Source organism: Ruditapes philippinarum, unplaced genomic scaffold (assembly GCF_026571515.1).
Source record: "Ruditapes philippinarum isolate M1 unplaced genomic scaffold, ASM2657151v2 ctg6347_1_1_1_1, whole genome shotgun sequence".
Classification (NCBI taxonomy): domain Eukaryota; kingdom Metazoa; phylum Mollusca; class Bivalvia; order Venerida; family Veneridae; genus Ruditapes; species Ruditapes philippinarum.
The window spans coordinates 87,516-108,413 of record NW_026853147.1 but is presented as its reverse complement, the minus strand read 5'-3'; the positions used below and the strand labels follow the sequence as shown (position 1 = coordinate 108,413).

The 20,898-nt window shown below is 33.1% G+C and overlaps 1 protein-coding gene across 1 annotated transcript in view; it reads left to right on the top strand.

Annotated features, from left to right (window-relative positions):
• Positions 1-20,898, top strand: part of LOC132734967 (protein mono-ADP-ribosyltransferase PARP14-like) — a 56,542-nt gene that overhangs the window by 14,064 nt on the left and 21,580 nt on the right. The window contains exons 7-22 of the mRNA XM_060721876.1: positions 191-365; positions 788-1,032; positions 3,530-4,444; positions 4,674-4,851; positions 5,265-5,449; positions 7,090-7,199; positions 8,167-8,400; positions 9,167-9,388; positions 9,703-9,760; positions 10,507-10,565; positions 11,035-11,259; positions 12,791-13,012; positions 15,053-15,212; positions 16,128-16,232; positions 19,724-19,786; positions 19,917-20,102. Coding sequence (XP_060577859.1) covers positions 191-365; positions 788-1,032; positions 3,530-4,444; positions 4,674-4,851; positions 5,265-5,449; positions 7,090-7,199; positions 8,167-8,400; positions 9,167-9,388; positions 9,703-9,760; positions 10,507-10,565; positions 11,035-11,259; positions 12,791-13,012; positions 15,053-15,212; positions 16,128-16,232; positions 19,724-19,786; positions 19,917-20,102 — 3,342 coding nt within the window. The remainder of the gene's footprint in view (positions 1-190; positions 366-787; positions 1,033-3,529; positions 4,445-4,673; positions 4,852-5,264; positions 5,450-7,089; positions 7,200-8,166; positions 8,401-9,166; positions 9,389-9,702; positions 9,761-10,506; positions 10,566-11,034; positions 11,260-12,790; positions 13,013-15,052; positions 15,213-16,127; positions 16,233-19,723; positions 19,787-19,916; positions 20,103-20,898) is intronic.

The window sequence follows — 20,898 nt, the reverse complement described above, 5'->3', positions numbered from 1 at the left end:
GGTGTCTACCAAGTTTGTGCAAATAAAAGCCCTTGGGTTAAATTGGCCCTGCAACGTTGGGGGTGGGGGGGGGGCTATATACAGGTGAGCGACCTCAGGGCCATCATGGCCCTCTTGTTATGCATGAGCATGTAAATGCTTGTGAAACAGATGTATATCAGATCCAAGTGCTAACATTTCATCATTTCAGTTGTTAAAAGAATATGTGATAAAAAAGGACATGAAGTTGATGGGAAACCTCTTCGTGTATCTCCTTATTATGAATGTGAAGGCGGAGCTATCTGGAGTTCTAGGATACATGTTCTAAAAATACCAGAACCAGTGGATGTACAATATGATCCAAATTATCTGTGCATCCTTGAGAGGTATTTGTTGTTTTCTATGCTCATAAAACTAATAAAAAAGCCCAAAAATATGTGTAGCTTTAAATATTTTGTAGTACATTTCAATAGTTACACCCCTCTCCCCACTATTCTTAGAATTATCTTAAGTATTTCACCACTTGCATATTTCACCAGGTATTTTGCTATTACAATGTATAACTTAGAAACAAGAGCTTTGCCTCGATTTTTATTATGTGACTGGATGCCGGCTCAGGATATCATATCAAAGCTTCTACAACCTGATTTGACAGGAAAGCAGAATTATAAATATTATTTAAACTCAGTGCTTTAAGTAGATACTGTAACAACATACCAAACATTTAAAGGTTTTGTGAAATAAAAATGTTATCATTTCTGAGTTATACTAAGCCTTTAGATAGATTTGTATATTATTGAAATTTCAGATCATGTTGTGCTCAACTGCACGATGATTTAAAAAAGAACCATTGCTCACTGGAATTCAAGGAAAAAGTGCTACAGCTTCACTGTATGCTGACACCTGAGATGACTGGATTTAAAGGACTTGCTGAGAAATGGGAGGTATCTTCAAGAAGTATTATTGATCAATTCATATCCGTGAACATCATAGAAAGACCATTGAAATCTTCAGAACACGTCTGGAATGAACTGATCGAGTTCTTCAATTCAGGTATTTATTAAGTATTATTAAGTTTTTATGAACCCTGTGGTAAGAATAGGACACTTATGTTTGTCACATAACACATTTTGTACATGGAACTTACGAACATACATGACTCACTCACTGATGACTGTACATGCATGATTATCATTTTTTGGGCTTATCAGCATGCATGTGTAATGTGTTTGTCTTTTTATTATATATACTATTGGTTATAATTTTGATTTAAATGTTATTCAGACAAAGGCCATGTACATGAACAAAATCATTTTATAATATAGTATCTTATGGTTTGTGTGTGGCATGTTCTAAATCATTTTCTTAGCTCACCTGTCACAAAGTGACAGGGTGAGCTTTTGTGATCGCTTTTCGTCCGGCGTCCGGCCGTCCGGCGTCCGTCCGTAAACTTTTACTTTAAATGACATCTCCTCATAAACCACTAAGCCAATTTCATCCAAACTTCACAGGGATGTTTCTTTAGTGGTCATCTTTAAAAATTGTTCAAAGAATTTATTTCCATGCAGAACTCTGGTTGCCATGGCAACCGAAAGAAAAAACTTTAAATATCTTCTTTTAAAAAACCCAAAGAGCTAGAGCTTAGATATTCGGCATGAAACATCTTCAAGTAAGTGTCTACCAAGTTTGTTCAAATAAAAGCCCTGGGGTCAAAATTGGCCCCGCCCCAGGGGGTCATTGATTTTCCCTATATGCATATAGTAAAAACTTAAAAAATCTTCTTTTAAAAAATCAAAAGAGCTAGAGCTAAGATATTTAGCATGAAACATCTTCTAATGAGTGTCTACAAAGTTTGTTCAAATAAAAGCCCTGGGGTCAAAATTGGCCCCGCCCCAGGGGATCATTGATTTTCCCTATATGCATATAGTAAAAACTTAAAAAATCTTCTTTTAAAGAACTCAAAGAGCTAGAGCTAAGATATTTAGCATGAAACATGTTCTAATGGATGTCTACCAAGTTTGTTCAAATAAAAGCCCTGGGATCAAAATTGGCCCCGCCCTGGGGGTCATTGATTTTCCTTATACGTGTATAGCAAAAACTTAAAAAGTCTTCTTTGAAAAAAACCAAATAGCTAGAGTTTAGAGTTTAGATATTTAGCATTAAACATCTTCTAGTGAGTGTCTACAAAGTTTGTTCAAATAAAAGCCCTGGGGTCAAAATTGGCCTCGCCCTGGGGGTCATTGATTTTCCTTATATGTGTATAGCAAAAACTTAAAAATCTTCTTTTAAAAACCCAAATAGCTAGAGTTTAGATATTAAGCATGAAACATCTTCTAGTAAGTGTCTACAAAGTTTGTTCAAATAAAAGCCCTGGGGTCAAAACTGGCCCCGCCCCAGGGGTGTCATTGTTTTTAACAATATGTGTATAGTAAAAACTTAAAAAATCTTCTTTTAAAAAACCCAATGAGCTAGAGCTTAGATGTTAAGCATGAAACATCTTCTTATGGTTGTCTACCAAGTTTGTTCAAATAAAAGCCCTTGGGTTAAAATTGGCCCTGCAAGGGGGGGGGGAGGAGAAGGAAAGTAATTGTTTTTCCATTATATGTGTGTAGTAAAAACTTAACATCATGAAACATCTTCTATTGGGTGTCTTCCAAGTTTCTTCAAATAAAAGCCCTGGGGTCAAAATTGGCCCCGCCCTGGGGGTCATTGATTTTCCTAATATGTGTATAGCAAAAACTTAAAGATCTTCTTTTAAAAACCCAAATAGCTAGAGTTTAGATATTAAGCATGAAACATCTTCTAGTGAGTGTCTACAAAGTTTGTTCAAATAAAAGCCCTGGGGTCAAAACTGGCCCCGCCCCAGGGGTGTCATTGTTTGTATAGTAAAAACTTAAAAAATCTTCTTTTAAAAAACCCAATGAGCTAGAGCTTAGATGTTAAGCATGAAACATCTTCTTATGGTTGTCTACCAAGTTTGTTCAAATAAAAGCCCTTGGGTTAAAATTGGCCCTGCAAGGGGGGGGGGGGGGAGGAGAAGGAAAGTAATTGTTTTTCCATTATATGTGTGTAGTAAAAACTTAACATCATGAAACATCTTCTATTGGGTGTCTTCCAAGTTTCTTCAAATAAAAGACCTGGGGTTTAAACTGGCCCCGCTCCGGGGGCCTATATACAGGTGAGCGACCTCAGGGCCATCATGGCCCTCTTGTCTCTTTAAAGAACGCAAGCTAGTTTTCACTGGTTCAAATCATTTGTAGCCTTACATAGAAGATTTAATTTTGATATTAACAAAATATTTCTCATTCAGAACAATTTTCAGCAATTTATTATTCTTTATTTATTCAATTCAAGTAGACAATAAAAAAGGTTATTTGGCTTCCTTTCAGTTTTATTTGTGGAGGAAAGCCTCAAGTGCTCATTCATACATTTTAGACACCTTTGTTGAAACCACCAGCATTTCATAAGCAAGCTATATATAAATGCACTCTTTCCAAATCTTTGATTTCAACCATTTTCATTAATTTGATATTATTAATGATTATTTCAGAAAATATGCAAGCTTGTGAAGAAGTTGTTGCTAGCATTGACAGTGCAGCTTTTAAAATAATATTCATTGGCTTCAGTGATCCAGTCCAAGATAAATTAAGACAACTTAAAGAAAAGCATACAGAAATTGAAAAACGTCTGAGTAGGAGAACAGAAACAATAGATAATCTTGATAATTTGAAACTGAAGCTGTTAGAGAAAATAGGAGTTTTTGAAGACTTGAAACATGAACGGGAAGATATTAAGATAGATATTGGAGATGGTGAATTAAGAATTGAAGGGCAACCTGAGGACATTACTGTTGTACGCCTCAAATGGCACGATATGGGTAACAGAATTTCACGCAAGCAATGGAACCATGGATTTTCAAAGGAATGTGTATTTTTTGTGAACAATGTTTTGACTTGTAAGATACAATCACTGTTGGAAGGAAACAACATAATTGCTGTTTGGAAAATGGATGCTAAAGTGTTTAGTCTTTACGCATATGAAGTAGATGAGAAAGAGATGGATTATGAAGTGTTTGATGAAGATGAAATGAGCTCTCAAGTCTGCAAAAAAGCTGAAGAACTTCTGAAATCAGCAGTTATTGAAATGAAAGAACCTGTTGAAGACAGTATAATTGAAGTTCTAACATCACCTGAATGGGTTTCATTCAGTGAACATATTACTGAAACATTTGAGAATTCTGCTGAATTAGAGGCCAAGGACAGTGAACTACTTATACATGGGATGAGAAAAGAAACTCATGAAGTTCATACCCGTGTGAAAGATTTCCTTGATGAAAATGCCATCTTAAGTGATACTTTGAAAACTGGAACAGTAAATATCAGGTTTATCAGAGAACACAGACAGGATTTTGTTAGTAGACTTGAAAAGAGATTAGATAAACACAAAGTGAAAATTGAACTCAAAGGTAATGAAATATTAACTACAGTAACTATAAAAATCTCATTAGCCGCTATTTATTCAAATTGATAAGAATAAGAAGAAGTTAACTGATTACAGTAATAGTTCTGTGTCAAATGATTTATATAATATTTATGATATATGTAATTTAAGTCTTTTTCTTTACATGTTATCAGATACCATTAAATTTACTCATTCTTGTTTACTTTTGTTGATTCATTACATTATCATTACAGATGAGTCTGTAAACATAAGGGGAAATAAACGAGGTATTTTTGAAGCAAAGAAAGAGTTTAAGATATTTTTTGATGCAATTGTTTGGGAGAAACACACCATACAAAAAGTTGCCGTGAAAAATGTTTTCAAAGATGAAAATGAGCATGGAACTATCAAGAAAATTGAACAAGAAACAAGGTAAAATTTCTTGCACTTTTTTTGTCGTCTGCTTCAGCAACATATATGGATCACTTCTCCGCTGTTGTTTTTAAGTTAAAAAAGGAGACTCCGTCACTGAATATTTACATGAAGGAGAGCCCTGTCTTAACCTACTGAAGAAGAAAATAGTCTCATTAAAGTAGTGGAACATATGAAATAATTAGAAAAAACATGTGAATAAGATCCATTTTTTTATATTTCAAATACATGATTCATTGTTTTTGCACTTGCAAACAAAACGTATATCCCAAAGACACTCTGATTATTATAGGCATTGTCATTTATTTCACTTGTTTATTTTGTTAGTTTAATTACTGTAATTTCATAGCCTTTGATTTCAAGAAGCTCTTTCTTTCTTTCACAATGTATTTATTCTTTTATATTTTAAATAGCTGTCTTATCAAAATACCTGGAGAGAATGCAACATTTGTTGAAACAGCAGATATAGCTGATGAGGAGATTGAAGATAGCGATGGATATATGATTCCAAATTTTTCCAGAGGAGCCACAGGGCCACATTTTTCCAGAGGAGCCACAGGGCCACATTTTTCCAGAGGAGCCACAGGGTCCAATCAAGGTATTTCAATGTTAAGCACAAGTTCTTCATAAACTTGATAATATCTCACCTTTCATCTGAGAAAGCTATCCAACTAGCTTACAGAATGTCAGTGGTTCTATTCAGGTGCCTGTTTGTGACTGAAATAATGCACAAAGGTGCACCTGAGGTTTTCCTCCAACAGTAAAGCTAGAAAGTCGCTATATGATCTATACTGCGATGGTATAACGAAAAACCAGCCGAAAAAACAAAATCTGACAGGTGAGAACTTTACAGAGTAACTGATGATTTGTTTCACATTACAGTGTCCTTGCATTGCAGGGTTAATAAAATTATCTTATATTTGCACCAAAAATAGCCATAGAAAAGTATAACCTGCATTGCAGACACTTGCTGGGGCCTTACTATATGGTGCTCTATTATGGGAGTGAGAATTGTATCGGGCCTTGTTTGTCCATGCAGTGTGACTCTGTTGGTAGTTCAGCTTTTGAATTTAGTTTGGTAATTTCTTTATCTTTAAATGGGCTGTTCAAAATTGAAAGCTGGGCAAATTCATTTCACTTTTTAGCAGATTAAGGGTACTCATTGTTGTTTTTTTGTAGGTAATTTTATGAATTTTTACATGTTAATGATCAAATGTTTGCACTGTTCCCCTTACTCTTGTATTTAATGCATCATGCAATAAAAAAGCTTAAGTCTTTTTAGCTCACCTGTCACAAAGTGACATTGTGAGCTTTTGTGATCGCTTTTCCTCCAGCGTCCGTCCGTACAGCATCCGTCCGTTTGTCTGTAAACTTTTACTTTAAACGACATCTCCTCATAAACTGCTGAGCCAATTTAATCCAAACTTCACAGGAATGTTCCTTTGGTAGTCAACTTTAAAAATTGTTCAAAGAATTTAATTTCAAGCAGAACTCTGGTTGCCATGGCAACCAAAAGAAAAAAACTTAAAATATCTTCTTTTAAAAAGCCCATATAGCTAGAGTTACGATATTAAGCATGAAACATCTTCTAGTGGGTGTCTACCAAGTTTGTTCAAATAAAAGCCCTGGGGTCAAAATTGGCCCCTCCCCAGGGGGTTAATGTTTTTCCCTTTATGTATATATTAAAAACTTAAAAAAATCTTCTTTTGAAAAACTCTTAGAGCTAGAGCTAAGATATTTAGTATGAAACATCTACTAATGGGTGTCTTCCATTTTTGTTCAAATATGGGCCCTGGGGTTAAAATTGGCCCCGCCTTGGGGATCATTGATGTATATAGTAAAAACTTAAAAAATCTTCTTTTAAAAAACCCAAAGAGCTAGAGTTTAAATATTAAGCATGAACTATCTTCTAGTGTGTGACTACCAAGTTTGTTCAAATAAAAGCCCTGGGGAGAAAATTGGCCCCGCCCAGAGGGGGGGGGGTCATTGTTTTTCCTATATGTGTATAGTAAAAACTTAAAAAATCATTTTACAGCTAGAGCTAAGAGCTTATCATGAAACATCTTCAAATGGATGTCTACCAAGTTTGTTCTAATAAAAGCCTCTAGGTTAAATTTGGCCCCGCCCCGAGGGCCAATATACATGTGAGCGATTTCAGGGCCATCATGGTTCTCTTTATTGTTTCTATAATTACTAATGTTTCATGTATTATGTATCATATTAATAATCTATTTTTAGATGTGTTTAGACCAGCAGCATCAGATTTGTCATCACCAAGGGAACAAGGATTTAAAGCACAAAATGGAGTTAAAGTATATCTTGTGAAGGGAGAACTTGGGAAACAAGATGTGCGTCATTTTTCTGTTTATTGTTTTTACATTTTACAAAGCAAAGATGCATTTGCACTTAAATCACAGCTTGCAAATAGTAATGTGTATAGTTTATAATTTAATCGAATACTATTAATAATAGATTTTAATGCACAAGTCAATTACTTGTTAAACAATGATAATTATACATATTAATATTTTCCTACCCTCAATGAAATGTTGTCTTAGTTTTGAAAAAAATCTCCGATATGAATATTCCTAAGTTGGATGATTGTTATTTTTTATTTGAATTCTCTCTTGTGAGATTTTAGTTCAACTACCCAAAAAAGGGGATGGCTATTTAATTCACCCAGTTGTTGGGGTCACACTTTGGTTAAGTTTTTGCGTGCAAGATGGTATCTCAAAAGTACTAAAGGGAATATAGGTTAAAACTTCACTGACTTATTTTACAGCATAAAATGCAATCTGTGATTGAGGCCCATAACTCCGACATGAATTTTTACAAACTTATGGTCCTTTTTGAACTTTTGTGAAGGCTCTTTTTTACTATCAAGTACTGAGAATAGCCAGGCATGCTGGTTACTGACAGCCTTATTTATAAAGTATTTGATCATATGACCAAAAAATATATAAAATGATGAATTTGTGTGAATGATATGGAAATTGAAAGGAAGTATATATATACTGCACTGATCTCTTTCCCTGAAACAAACATAATTTGAGCCGCGTCATGACAAAACCAACATAATGGGTTTGCGACCAGCATGGATCCAGAACAGCCTGCGCATCCGCGCAGTCTGATCAGGATCCATGCTGTTCGCTTACAAACCCTATAGCAAGTAGAGAAACAGAGAGCGAACAGCTTGGATCCTGATCAGACTCTGCGGATGCGCAGGCTGGTCTGGATCCATGCTGGTCGCAAACGCACTATGTTGGTTTTGTCGTGACGCGGCTCGTTTACTTTGTCTTGTCCTTACAATTGCAGGGTAACATAATTGTTGTTACAACAGCACCTAACCTGAACCTGAACAGTGGCAATGCTTGTAAATCTGTACTTAGAGAGGGCGGTCAAGATCTTCAAAATGAGTGCAAAGAAAAATATCCAAATGAGATCAAGTTTGGAGAAATAGCAGTGGTTCATGGTCATGGTGCACTTGAATGCAATTTTGTTTATTTGACGACATTACCAAACTGGAACTCTGAGCATAACCCTGAACAGGTTGGTTACAGATTCTTGTGTACCACACACACATACAAACATGCATACATTTATGCATGCATACAAGCAGGCACGCACAATAAAGATTTACTTTTTCAGCAAAATAAATGTCATCAAAAGACAAATGTAAGCCACAAGTTTAAAGATTTACATGAAACGAGATGAAAGTAAAATTTCTTGCTCCAAAATGACTGCTTAATGAAAGTTATGACACTATTATCCTGGACAATATTATCCTGCTGACTTTTTAAAGTATACAATCAATAATGGAAGGTCTGTAATGTATTAAATGATAAAATTGATAGTACTTAGTATAAGACATAGACAACAAACCACAAAATATTTATATATATTGATGTACTTGTAGTTGACATTGTGAAGAATACATTATCCAATATTACATGTTTATATGTATAGCAGATAATATAATGTTCTAGAATAAAATATAATTTTTCGTCATATAAATGTTCATACTTAATCACTTTAAAATTTATCACCAACATTTTTTTCAAGCAATATTTTATAAGAATATCCAAATGATACATTTCTATTGCTTTTACCAATATTTGAAATTCTGATGGCAAATAAACTGGTTGTAGACCAATCCACTTTAAGTAACAAGTATATGTTGTGTAGGTAAGTTCTTTTACTTTTGTAACAGTAAAGAAAAGTGTTCACTCCTGTAATTTTAGAATTTCACACAGACAATACATTTTAATCTGTCTTTTTACTTCTTCTGTAAATAAATTTAATATTCATTGTTCAGATTGTGGAAAAAGTCATGAAGGACAGTCTTGAATTAGCGGAGAAACATAACAAATATTCAATTGTCTTTTGTGCAATGGGAACGGGTCAGCTACAGTATCCAACAGACCTGGTTGCAAGGATTATGTACCAGGCAGTTATCGACTTTGACAAAAGTCATCCACAATCTTCATTGAAAGAGGTCAAATTTGTCTTGTATCAGAAAGACTTTGCCACAATTAAGGTAAGTTAATTAAGAAAAAAGCTATTGACACAACAAATCTCTTGTAGAAAGTAAGTTTTAGGTTTAATAATCACTTACTTGCATATTTTATAATGTTCTTTGTTATAATGATGATGTTAACATTTTGCCTTTTTAACTTGCTAATTACAGCGAAACTTCTGCCAATGGCTCTCTGTAGAGCAATAGCCTCTTAACAATAATGATACAAGTTCTTCTTAAAAAGGCTGTACATTTAATTACACACAAAATCTTAGTCATTCAAACAGTGTCAAGGTTGAACTGCATTTATGATGATGTTATTATATACATTTAAGGCTTTTGAAGAAGAGGAAAATTTCAGACTGGTAGGTGGAGGAGAAAGGCCAACGTTTGGTATGTACTTATTTTGCTTTCTTTTTCAAGAGGAAAACATTTTATTTTAGATATTATATTATTAAATATTTTCATAGAAGAAAACTTGTCTGTTTAGTGTAACACCTTTTGATTAAATGTGTTAAATAAAGTGTGATTTTAAAAGTTGCACTAGAAATCTCACTTTTACATATGTATTTCTGTTATTATGTGGTTTTGTTCAATCTGTATAAAAGAAAAAACCTGAAAGATATGCATTATTTAGTTTAGTTGGGTTTGAATTGCATTTGGGTTCAAACCTTGTTGTTTCCTTTATCAAGCAAGTTTACATTCATTGCCCATTTCAGCAACAATATCAAGAGTGTGTTTAAGCTTATAGCTTCTAACACATTCAAACTAAAATGAATTATATTTAAACTAAACTAATTGTATTTGTGAAAGTACTTCAATCACATACCATCACTTAATTATCTGAATGCATATTAGCTATTTTTCCTGCTAATAACTTTGAATTTCTCCATGTAAATTATCAAAAAATCGCAAAATAAAGACATAATGGTATATTGTATTATATCATTTCACCAAGGTATCTTGGAGATTAATATGTGTTGCATCTGAGATTCGAATCTCAAGTTTTATTTCTCAAATGCAGTTTTAAGTCTTAAGGCCTACAATGTATATATTTCTCAATATTTTTTACAGAGATGTTAACAGATTTACATGTTCCTTAAACTATATCAGTTACTTTTCATTTTTGGCATTTTCAGAGTTGAAAACCGGAAAAATTACAATAGAGCTATTAGTTGAAAATATCGCTCAACAGAGGGTGAGTAATAATCCTTAAGTAATTTGAACCATTCTGAATAAATTTTTGTTCTGTTTTTGGTGTTGTTGTAATAGGAATATCAATGTTAACCCTAAATACTATTTTTAATTGTGTTTGTCTTTGATATGATATCACAGACTGAAATGGAGCTTGGCTTCATTAACATTTGGTGTTATGGTTTTGAGCCCTAGTTAGCTCATCATATGACACTTGTACACCACCACTGAGAAGTTCAAGGAAGCGGACGCAAAATCGATGTTTATAAATTTGTTCCACAATCAAGCTAGAATAAATATGGTTTATAATTAAAAAGGCTTCTAACTTTAAAGATATGAATATATGCAACAGAGTGTGGTATAGGCAATTGAAATTGTTTTGTAAATGCATCAATTTGTTGACTTTTGCTTTAATTTTGATTCACAGACTATACACACAGTGTTGTGATAATGCTTGTTTATTTCCCATATAGGTTGATGCTATTTTATGTTCCACGTCCCCTAGCATGGAGTTAAAACGAAGTGGTGCATGCCAAGCACTTGTCAGAGTTGGCGGGAAAACTTTACAAGATGAGTGTAAATCAAAGTACGGCAACAAACTTGAGGAAGGAAATGTTGTAGAAATAGGGGGAGGAAACTTGTCCTGCAAATCCGTGTTTTTGACTGTTCTGCCTAGATTTAATGCTGATGCTATAAATGTAAGTTCCTTCAAAAACAAATAACCATTCTCAAGCTACTATATATATATAGCTACACACATTTATCATCATGTTTTGTGAAAGGTTTCAAGTGAAGGTTTTAAGTGATGGTAATATGATTATTTGCTTAATTTGTGGAGTAAGACCTATTGTGCCTGTCTATTTAAAAATTTGAAGCTTAACTTTACATCTGAACTTGTGACCTTCCATAAGCAAACTAGATATAAGCCAATTCACATGAAAAAACTAAAAGTACTGCATGAGAAATTGAAGACAAAGCAGTGTTTATTATGTTCGATGAATTTATATAAATATTTATGGTTTTCCATATGGCTTACACACATGTACTTGTACTTGGCATTCATACATACATACATACATACATACATACATACATACATACATACATACATACATACATACATACATACATACATACATACATACATACATACATACATATATACATACATACATACATACATACATACATACATACATACATACATACATACATACATACATACATACATACATACATACATACATACATACATACATACATACATACATACATACATACATACATAACATAACATAACATAACATACATACATACATACATACATACATACATACATACATACATACATACATAACATAACATAACATAACATAACATAACATACATAACATACATACATACATACATACATACATACATACATAACAAAACATAACATAACATAACATAACATACATACATACATACATACATACATACATACATACATACATACATACATACATACATACATACATACATACATACATACATACATACATACATATATTGAATACGGAAAAACATGTTGTTTTTGAATACATACATACATACATACATACATACATACATACATATACTGAATACGGAAAAACATGTTGTTTTTGAATACATACATACATACATGTGATCTTTAAAGCTGCATGCCTCCAGATGAGCCAAAATATTTCAAGAAAATTGAACTTGGAAAAACTGTACTAAAAATTTAATAAAAGTAAATAGATGAAAGATTTGATGATTTATATCATATGTGCAATTAATGACTTTTTTCAGTATTAAATATCACCATATTTCTACTGCGTTACTAACGTAGTAGGGGCTATTTTTGCATATTTTTACCTCTTTTTGGTAATTTACGCGAATAATAAGTGCCGATTGCAATGTGTCAATTAATTTTTTGTTAATTTCACACTATTTTACTTTTTTATACATTTTCAAAATTTCATGAAAACTAGGATGAATCTGGAGGCATGCTGCTTTAAGTAGTGCTGCTACATTAGTGTTATTTCCCTGCCTAAAAAGCACATATTTTTTGACAAGGTTTCGTGTCACAGATGACCACTTCTGTGTTGATGTTGGTAAATCATTTGGATTTTTGATCTGTTTTTAAATTAAGTAAATTAAATATTATAACGACAATTTAATAATTTTTATGTCCTTGATTATAAGCATACTGTTTTTGTACAGATTTTGACAAAGGTGATCCAAACAATGCTTAACTTAGCTCATACAAAAGGATATAAATCATTAGCGTTGCCAGCATTAGGGACAGGATTTCTACATTATCCTACAAACGAGGTTTGCCAGTGCATGTTCCAGACTATGATCGATTGGGCCAAGAAAAATCCTGCTTCAAGTGTAACAAACATCCGATTAATAATGTATGCAAAGGACCATGAAGTCATTCAAGTAAGATCATATTGTTGCGTGTACTGCAGTATAAATTAAATGTGCAACTGCATTTTATATATGTCTCAAAAATAATATGTATTTCTTAAAAGCATGTCAAAGTCATTACAAGTATTTTCTATTGAATCTGGAAAGAAAAAAAATACCCTGTGTGTGATTAAAACTCACGACTACTGACTTAGTAGTTATTTTTGAGGTAGCGCATTGATTTAGCGCTTGCTCCATTCAAGAGGCAACCTTGGTTGTTTTACATACTCTTGTAGAGTACAATTTTTAAGGTGTCATCCAAAAGACTTGTATTTTTAGTAGTAGATCTCTGATTGCTAGATTACTTGTCAAACATGATACTACTGAAACACAAATCTGCTTATAAACAGAATTGCCAGAGGTTGTATTAATGGTTATGAATTATTTGTGATATTTAGCTAAGTAAAAATGGAGATGTCATAACCCACTCATCAGTGTTGGTTAATTTTTTGGATAAGTTTTTCTATGTGGCCACTTACTCCAATACTAATAAAGCTGTTTTAGTTAAACTTTTTAAGATTTGAGTTCTACCTGCTGCACCCATTTTTAGCTCGACTTTTCTATGAAAAGGGGAGCTATCCTACTCGCCCCGGCGTCGGCGTCGGCGTCGGCGTTAGCGTTAGCGTTGGCGTCACACCTTGGTTAAGTTTTTCGTACCACCCCACTTTATTTCAGAAGTATTACAAGTATGGCTTTGAAACTTACCATACTTGTTCACCATCATAACCTCCATCTACAGACAAGAGTACATAACTCTGTCAAGGTTTTTGACAGAATTATGGCCCTTTTTTTGACTTAGAAAGTGTATTGAGCTTGTGTTAAGTTTTTTGTACCACCTCACTTTATTTCAAAACCATTGGAGGTATTGCTTTGAAACTGACCATACTTGTTTACCATCACGACCTTCATCAACAGACAAGAGGACATAAACTCTGTCAAGGTTTTTGACAGAATTATGCCCCTTTTTGACTTAGAAAATACATTGAATATGGGTAAAATCCACTTATTGCCTTAACCCTTTGAGATATTGCTTTGAAACTTTTAATGCTATTTCACATCATTACCCCATCTGTACGCAAGAGAAGGTAACTCTGTCAAGGGATTTGTTTTAAAAATTAAGGCCTTTTATCGACTTAGAATCTTGGTTAAGTTTTTTAGTACCAGTCAACTTTTTGACTGAACTGGTTTGAGATATTAAATTGAAAGTTGGAATACTTGTTTACCATCATGGTCCCAACATGGGCAGGAGAAGGTAATTCTGTTAAGGATTTTATTTGAATTATGGCCCTTTTTGACTTAGAAACTCAGTTAAAATTTTCATTCTTGTCCACTTGTTGACCTAACCATTTGAGATATTACTTTGGAAGTTGGAGTTCTTATGTGCCATCATGAGACCTATCTGTAAGCAAGAGAAGATAACTCTGTGAAAATGTTTCTTGATTTGTACTTAGAAATTCCTAGTTAAAGTCTTGTGTGCCCTTAACTGTCAAAGTTTTGTTTTATAGGCAAGCACTAAAAAAGTCGAGCGCGCTGTCCTTCTGACAGCTCTTGTTAGATAAAAAGGTCAAAGGTCAAGGTCACTTGGACCTGTAACTACAAAACAAAGCTGGCTACTAAATCAATGTGCATTGATATAAGATCTTCAAATGTTGTATGTTGATGAGTTCTACAAGCTCCACATGGTATACACCTATATAATGGTCAAAAGGTTAAAGATCACTGTGAATTGTTAAAACAAAACATTAGACTGGCTATTAAATCAAAGTGAATTGAGTTAGACAAGTTGACACTTTGTATGTAGATGTACCCTAAGTTAGTTCTGCCTGCCCCACCCATTTTCAGGTAATAACACTTGGACCAGTTATACAGTAATAATGAAACTTTAACTGGCTCTTAAGTAAAAGTGCTTTGACTAAGAAACTTCAACACTAAGATATTAACAAAAAAAAACAACAACAAATAATGATACATAATACACAATTTTGATACCTTATTAATTTTTTTCTTTTACAGAAGTTCAAATCATACATCTTAAATGAAAAGGGCAAGGGAAAAAGGGAACACAGGCGTTCATCAGGAGACTTAAAAAAACAAGGTGCACATCAAAAGAAGTTGTTCCCTAGTCTTATTCCTAAAAAAGAGGAAAAGGCACTGTATAATGCACATGCTGATGGTATAAATTATTATTCTTATTCTTTATAGCCTGTTTATGTTTGTTTATTATCTATTCAAATATATGTAAATATACATGTATACAACAACATGTATTTCTATAGAAGTAATAATTTTTCCGTTCACGGGACTTAATGACATTTTGTAATCAATTTGTGAAAAGTATTAAGAAATGCTGAATTTTAGATCATTTTTCTGTCATTTACTGGTAATTATATAATTTGATAAGCTACAGTTGCTTCAAAGTATAGAATTACTTTTTCAAGTTATGCTTTCTTAAGAACGATTGAGATAAAATTTGTAAAATAATTGTAAAATTTCACCAATAAAGCAGGTTTTCTATCTACTAGTATTTAAAATGTTCAACTTCACCTCATGTATTTGATAGGCCAGTTCTTTTTCCACTTTCAAGTTTCAGAGACCTTCTCCTACCATTCTATCAAGAAAAGCCCTTTATAAGTCTACTAACTGTAAGAGTGGTTTATCTTTTTGAACAGCTCTTCGAAATTCTTACCTATTTAAAGGGGCTCCACTGAAAAACATAAAATTTGAAATTTTCACATATTTAAAGTGATGCATTTAAAATGAAAAAATCTTCAAAGGACAATAAAGAAATATACAAAGAAAAAAAAATAAATGTTAAGTTAAAAGTGTTGCAGCACCTTTCGTTTTTGAGTCATTTTGCACAATTAAAGTTATTATTCTGAAAAAAAAATGGTTGAGGAAAATTTGTACACAAGTTATATGTTCAGACGTGAATTAGATGGTACAGAACTCTTGGAAAAATATTTCCAGTCTTGTCATGTTTAAAATCTCAGGGCAGTCACTTTAAAGTATATTGTTTCTATTTATGGAAACTTATCATTACAGTATAAGGGTTTACTAATAGAGCACAAATATTATTTCAATTTTATAGGGGTACAGATAGGGAAGATAAAATTGAATGTTTTCAAAGGTGATATTTTGTCACAGAAAACAGATGCAATTGTTTCTAGTGTTGGAAAGCAGTTTGAATTCATCGGTTAGTAACCTAAATATTTATTTTACATTTTATTTAATGAATTATGTATTCCAAAATGTTTGGGAGACATATTGTTTATGCCTTCGCCGTCTGTCTGTCCGTCTGTCTGTCCGCACTACTGAATAGGGATAGGGGGCCATCTAACTGTAAACAGAACAAAAGAGAACAATAGAATTCATTCCGTAACAATAGAATAAGGGGCCTTTACCAGGCCCTCTATTAAACAAAAGAAAGTAACAATAGAAATGGCATTTTATCCCTATTCAGTTGGACGGTTGTCTGTTCGCATTAAGCTTGTTAGGCCTTCACAGGTCAAACTACTGGTGGGATTTCAACAAAACTTTACAGGAGTGATCAGTATTATCCTGAGTTGTGCACATCACAATCATGTTACGCTTCACTGCACAAAATGGCTGTCAGAGCTAAAAATAGAAAAATCTTATCCGGCTTTCACAGGTGAAACTTCTGGTGGGATTTCAAGCAAACTTTACAGAAGTGATCAGTACTATCCTTGGTTATGCATATCACCAACACACACTACTTCGCTGCACAAAATGGCCACCAGAGCTATAGATAGAAAAATCTTTCACAGATAGAACTGCTGGTGGGATTTGCACCAAAATTCACAGGAGTTTAAGTACCATTGCTAGTTGTACATATCACGGCATGTTCCGCGTTGCTGCACTAATACTGAAGTACTGAAATTGTGTTATGAAACTTGATAATTGGATAGATGGCAGTCTATAGACAGTGCACGTGTTTTTCTTTTCTTTCTATGTTGAAAACTTTGGTCGATATGGCAACAAATAGCCTTAAAATATGGCAAATTTAATACAGAAACGGAATGCAGTGAAAATGCAAAAGTACTGAAAATATTTTGTAAAACTTGTCATATGGGTAGATGACAGTCTGGAGGTTATGCACGTCTTTTTTTCTTCCTTTGTTTAAAACTTTGGTTGCATTGGTAATAAATAGACTGAAAATATGGCAAATAAACACATTAACTGGATCCAGTGATACCCAAAAGTGCTGAAAATATTTTGTGAAACTTGATATATGGGTAGGTGGCAGTCTGGAGATTATGCACGTCTGTTTTAGCTCACCTGTCACTTTGTGACAGGGTGAGCTTTTGTGATCGCTTTTCGTCCGACGTCCGTCCGTAAGCTTTTACTTTAAATGACATCACTTCATAAATCACTAGGCCAATTTCATCCAAACTTCACAGGAATGTTCCTTTGGTGGTCACCTTTAAAATTTGTTCAAAGAATTTAATTCCATGCAGAACTCTGGTTGCCATGGCAACCGAAAGAAAAAAACGTTAAATATCTTCTTTTGAAAAACCCAAAGAGCTAGTCTCAGCTTAGATATTTGGCATGAAACATCTTCTAGTAAGTGATTACCAAGTTTGTTCAAATTAAAGCCCTGGGGTCAAAATTGGCCCTGCCCCAGGGGGCATTGATTTTCCCTATATGCATATAGTAAAAACTTTAAAAAAACTTCTTTTAAAGAACTCAAAGAGCTAGAGCTAAGATATTTAGCATGAAACATGTTCTAATGGGTGTCTACCAAGTTTGTTCAAATAAAAGCCATGGGGTCAAAATTGGCCCGGCCCTAAGGGGTCATTGATTTTCCTTATATATGTATAGCAAAAACTTAAAAAATCTTCTTTGAAAAACCCAAATAGCTAGAGTTTAGATATTAAGCATGAAACATCTTCTAGTAAGTGTTTACAAAGTTTGTTCAAATCAAAGCCCTGGGGTCAAACTGGCCCCGCCCCAGGGGTTTCATTGTTATTAACTATATGTGTCCAGTAAAACTTAAAAATCTTCTTTTAAAAAACCCAATGATGTTGCAATGAGCTAGAGCTTAGATGTTTAACATGAAACATCTTCTAATCGATGTCTACCAAGTTTGTTCAAATAAAAGCCCTTGGGTTAAAATTGGCCCTGCTGGGGGGGGGGGGAGGGGGGGCAGGGGGTGGGTGGGGGGATGAAGGGAGAGAAGGGGAGGGGGGCAGTGTTGGGGCAAGATCATTGTTTTTCATTATATGTGTGTAGTAAAAACTTAACATCATGAAACATCTTCTAATGGGTGTCTTCCAAGTTTGTTCAAATAAAAGCCCTGGGGTTTAAACTGGCCCCACTCTGGGGGGCCAAATATACAGGTGAGCGACCTCAGGGCCATCATGGCCCTCTTGTTTCCTATACTGAAAAATTTGATTGCTATGTCAATAAATAGGCTTAATATGGTAAATATAACAATATTGTGATTACTCAAAAAGTACTGAAAACATTCTTTTAAAAGCATTATACACATAATTTTAATCTTAATTATATGGCGAGCTCGTCAAGATTTCTGATTCTAGTTTTAACGCTGATTCACTATAAGTTCTTTATTTCTTAAGGTATTTGCAAACTTGGTATATATGTTTCTATTCATTATTTGTGACAAGGACTACAACATTAGCACAAAAATATCCGAATTACCTCCCTTGAACTTTGAATTTTTATGGAAAACTCATTTTTTCATAACTTCCTTATTTTTCTAAATGTATCTACTTCAAACTTCATATATGTTTATTATTATCACTCAAATTATTTTTGAGTAGGTTTTATACTAGAAATTAGCAATTTTAACTCAAACTTTTTCCTTCCTTTTAGAATTTTCTTCAAACTACCACATCATAATAATATGACAAGGTATATAAATCTAGCATCCATATTTTCAGTATAATCTCCTCCTTAAACTTTGAATTTAATTTCATTTTTAACTTTCTTATTTCTTCATGTATTTACTTTAAATTCAAAATATGCATTCATTACTGACACCTACATCATAATATTATGTGATTAGATAATTATATAAGTCACGGGTTTCTATGAGTATTATCTTTTAAACTTATCCACTCTTTAAGTATTTTGCTTTTAAATATGTTCTATTTGGTTAAAACCAGGGATGTGTAAAGATTTACCTTCAGAGTGTCTTTTAGTCAGTGTGTCTGTCTGTTCCTAAAATCTGTTTCCTGAGATCACTTTTAAAGAACTTGGAACTTTACCAACCAATTTACTTAAAATAGAGAAAAGTTATTAGATATACATATCCATCCTGAGAAAATTGAATTTTTTGATTACATGTTGTAGAAGAAAAATTTCTTAACTATGCAGGGACATTTAACACATTACTGACAATGTAAGAACTCTAAGATTTTTCATTCATTCATTCATTCATTCATTCATTCATTCATTCATTCATTCATTCATTCATTCATTCATTCATTCATTCATTCATTCATTCATTCATTCATCCATCCATCCATCCATTCATTCATTCATTCATTCATTCATTCATTCATTCAATGGCATAATTTTATTGTCAATGTCCCTTCAGAATGCTGCTGGGTTTCTTACCAGTAAGGGACTTATTGATTGCTTGCAATACTATAATAATTACTAAGTTAATAATTTCTTTACCAATAATTAATTATTTTGTAGGTGCCGTAGCACAAATCCTGAAGTCAAAATGCCCGGAAATAGAACAGGAATGTCAAAAGAAAGGTATTTGTTTTTAATTTCATAAAGGTATTATAAAGTAACGATAATTTTGCACTTCTTTTGCACATAATCCTTTTCTTTATATTGATATTTCCCACATTTTGTTATTGTTGTTATGATTTTTTTCCCACAGAAAACATTGATAAACTGAAACGTGATGGTGTGGTGATGACAAAAGGATATCAGCTACATGTAAAGAATGTTATCCATGTGAAATACGTTGACCATATTGATGACTGGAAAGCAAGGATTCTTAAATGTGTAGAAAAAGCAAATAAAGAACGTTTAAAGACCATTGCTTTTCCTGTACTTGGAACAGGTAAAATGACTTTTTTCAACTTCTTAATATAATCCCAAGTAGTGAAAAGAATATTGCCCTACCTGAATGGTCACATTCGTTAAAAATTGCCCCTGCCAAATGTTACCCATTTACTTTTTCTGCATCGAAGACTTATCAGCTTTGTTAGATTGAATCTCGAGTCATCATGACCTTCTTATATAAAATACTTGTTAGGTGGTAAAACAGCCAGAGATTGTTTTTGATGTTGATTATTTCAAGGAAAAAGAAACTGTGAAAGTTGTAATATCTGGTTTGGGTAATTTCATTGCTCTTAAATTATTAGAGGAATTGACTTGAAACTAAATGCATTTTGTAGTTTCCTAATTGGAGGTTATTGACCAAGATCTCACCCTCTAGCATGGATTTGTACTGGGTATAACTTTGTGAACTTTGTAAAAATATTTGGTTTAGGTTTTGAATACAAATTCTGTCTGCAAAACAATGTCATTGATCATACAATGATTGATACCTTAAGTTATATTCAGACAAAATTGTGTTTTATTTTTTATTGATGACTAAAAACACAAAAATATTTTTTTTTGTTGAACTAATGAAACAGGTTTACTGAAACTTTAAATATATACGTGCATGATCCATCACATATATGAGAGATCACAATCATTTAAAAATTGTACCAACATTTACATTTCAGTAATACCTCTAATCAAATACATGTACTATTATTTACTTTAGACACATATTTGCATTTGTCATAAACTTATATGCCCTTTCAAATATCCAAATATAAATTGTTTCAGAATAAAAATTTAATTAA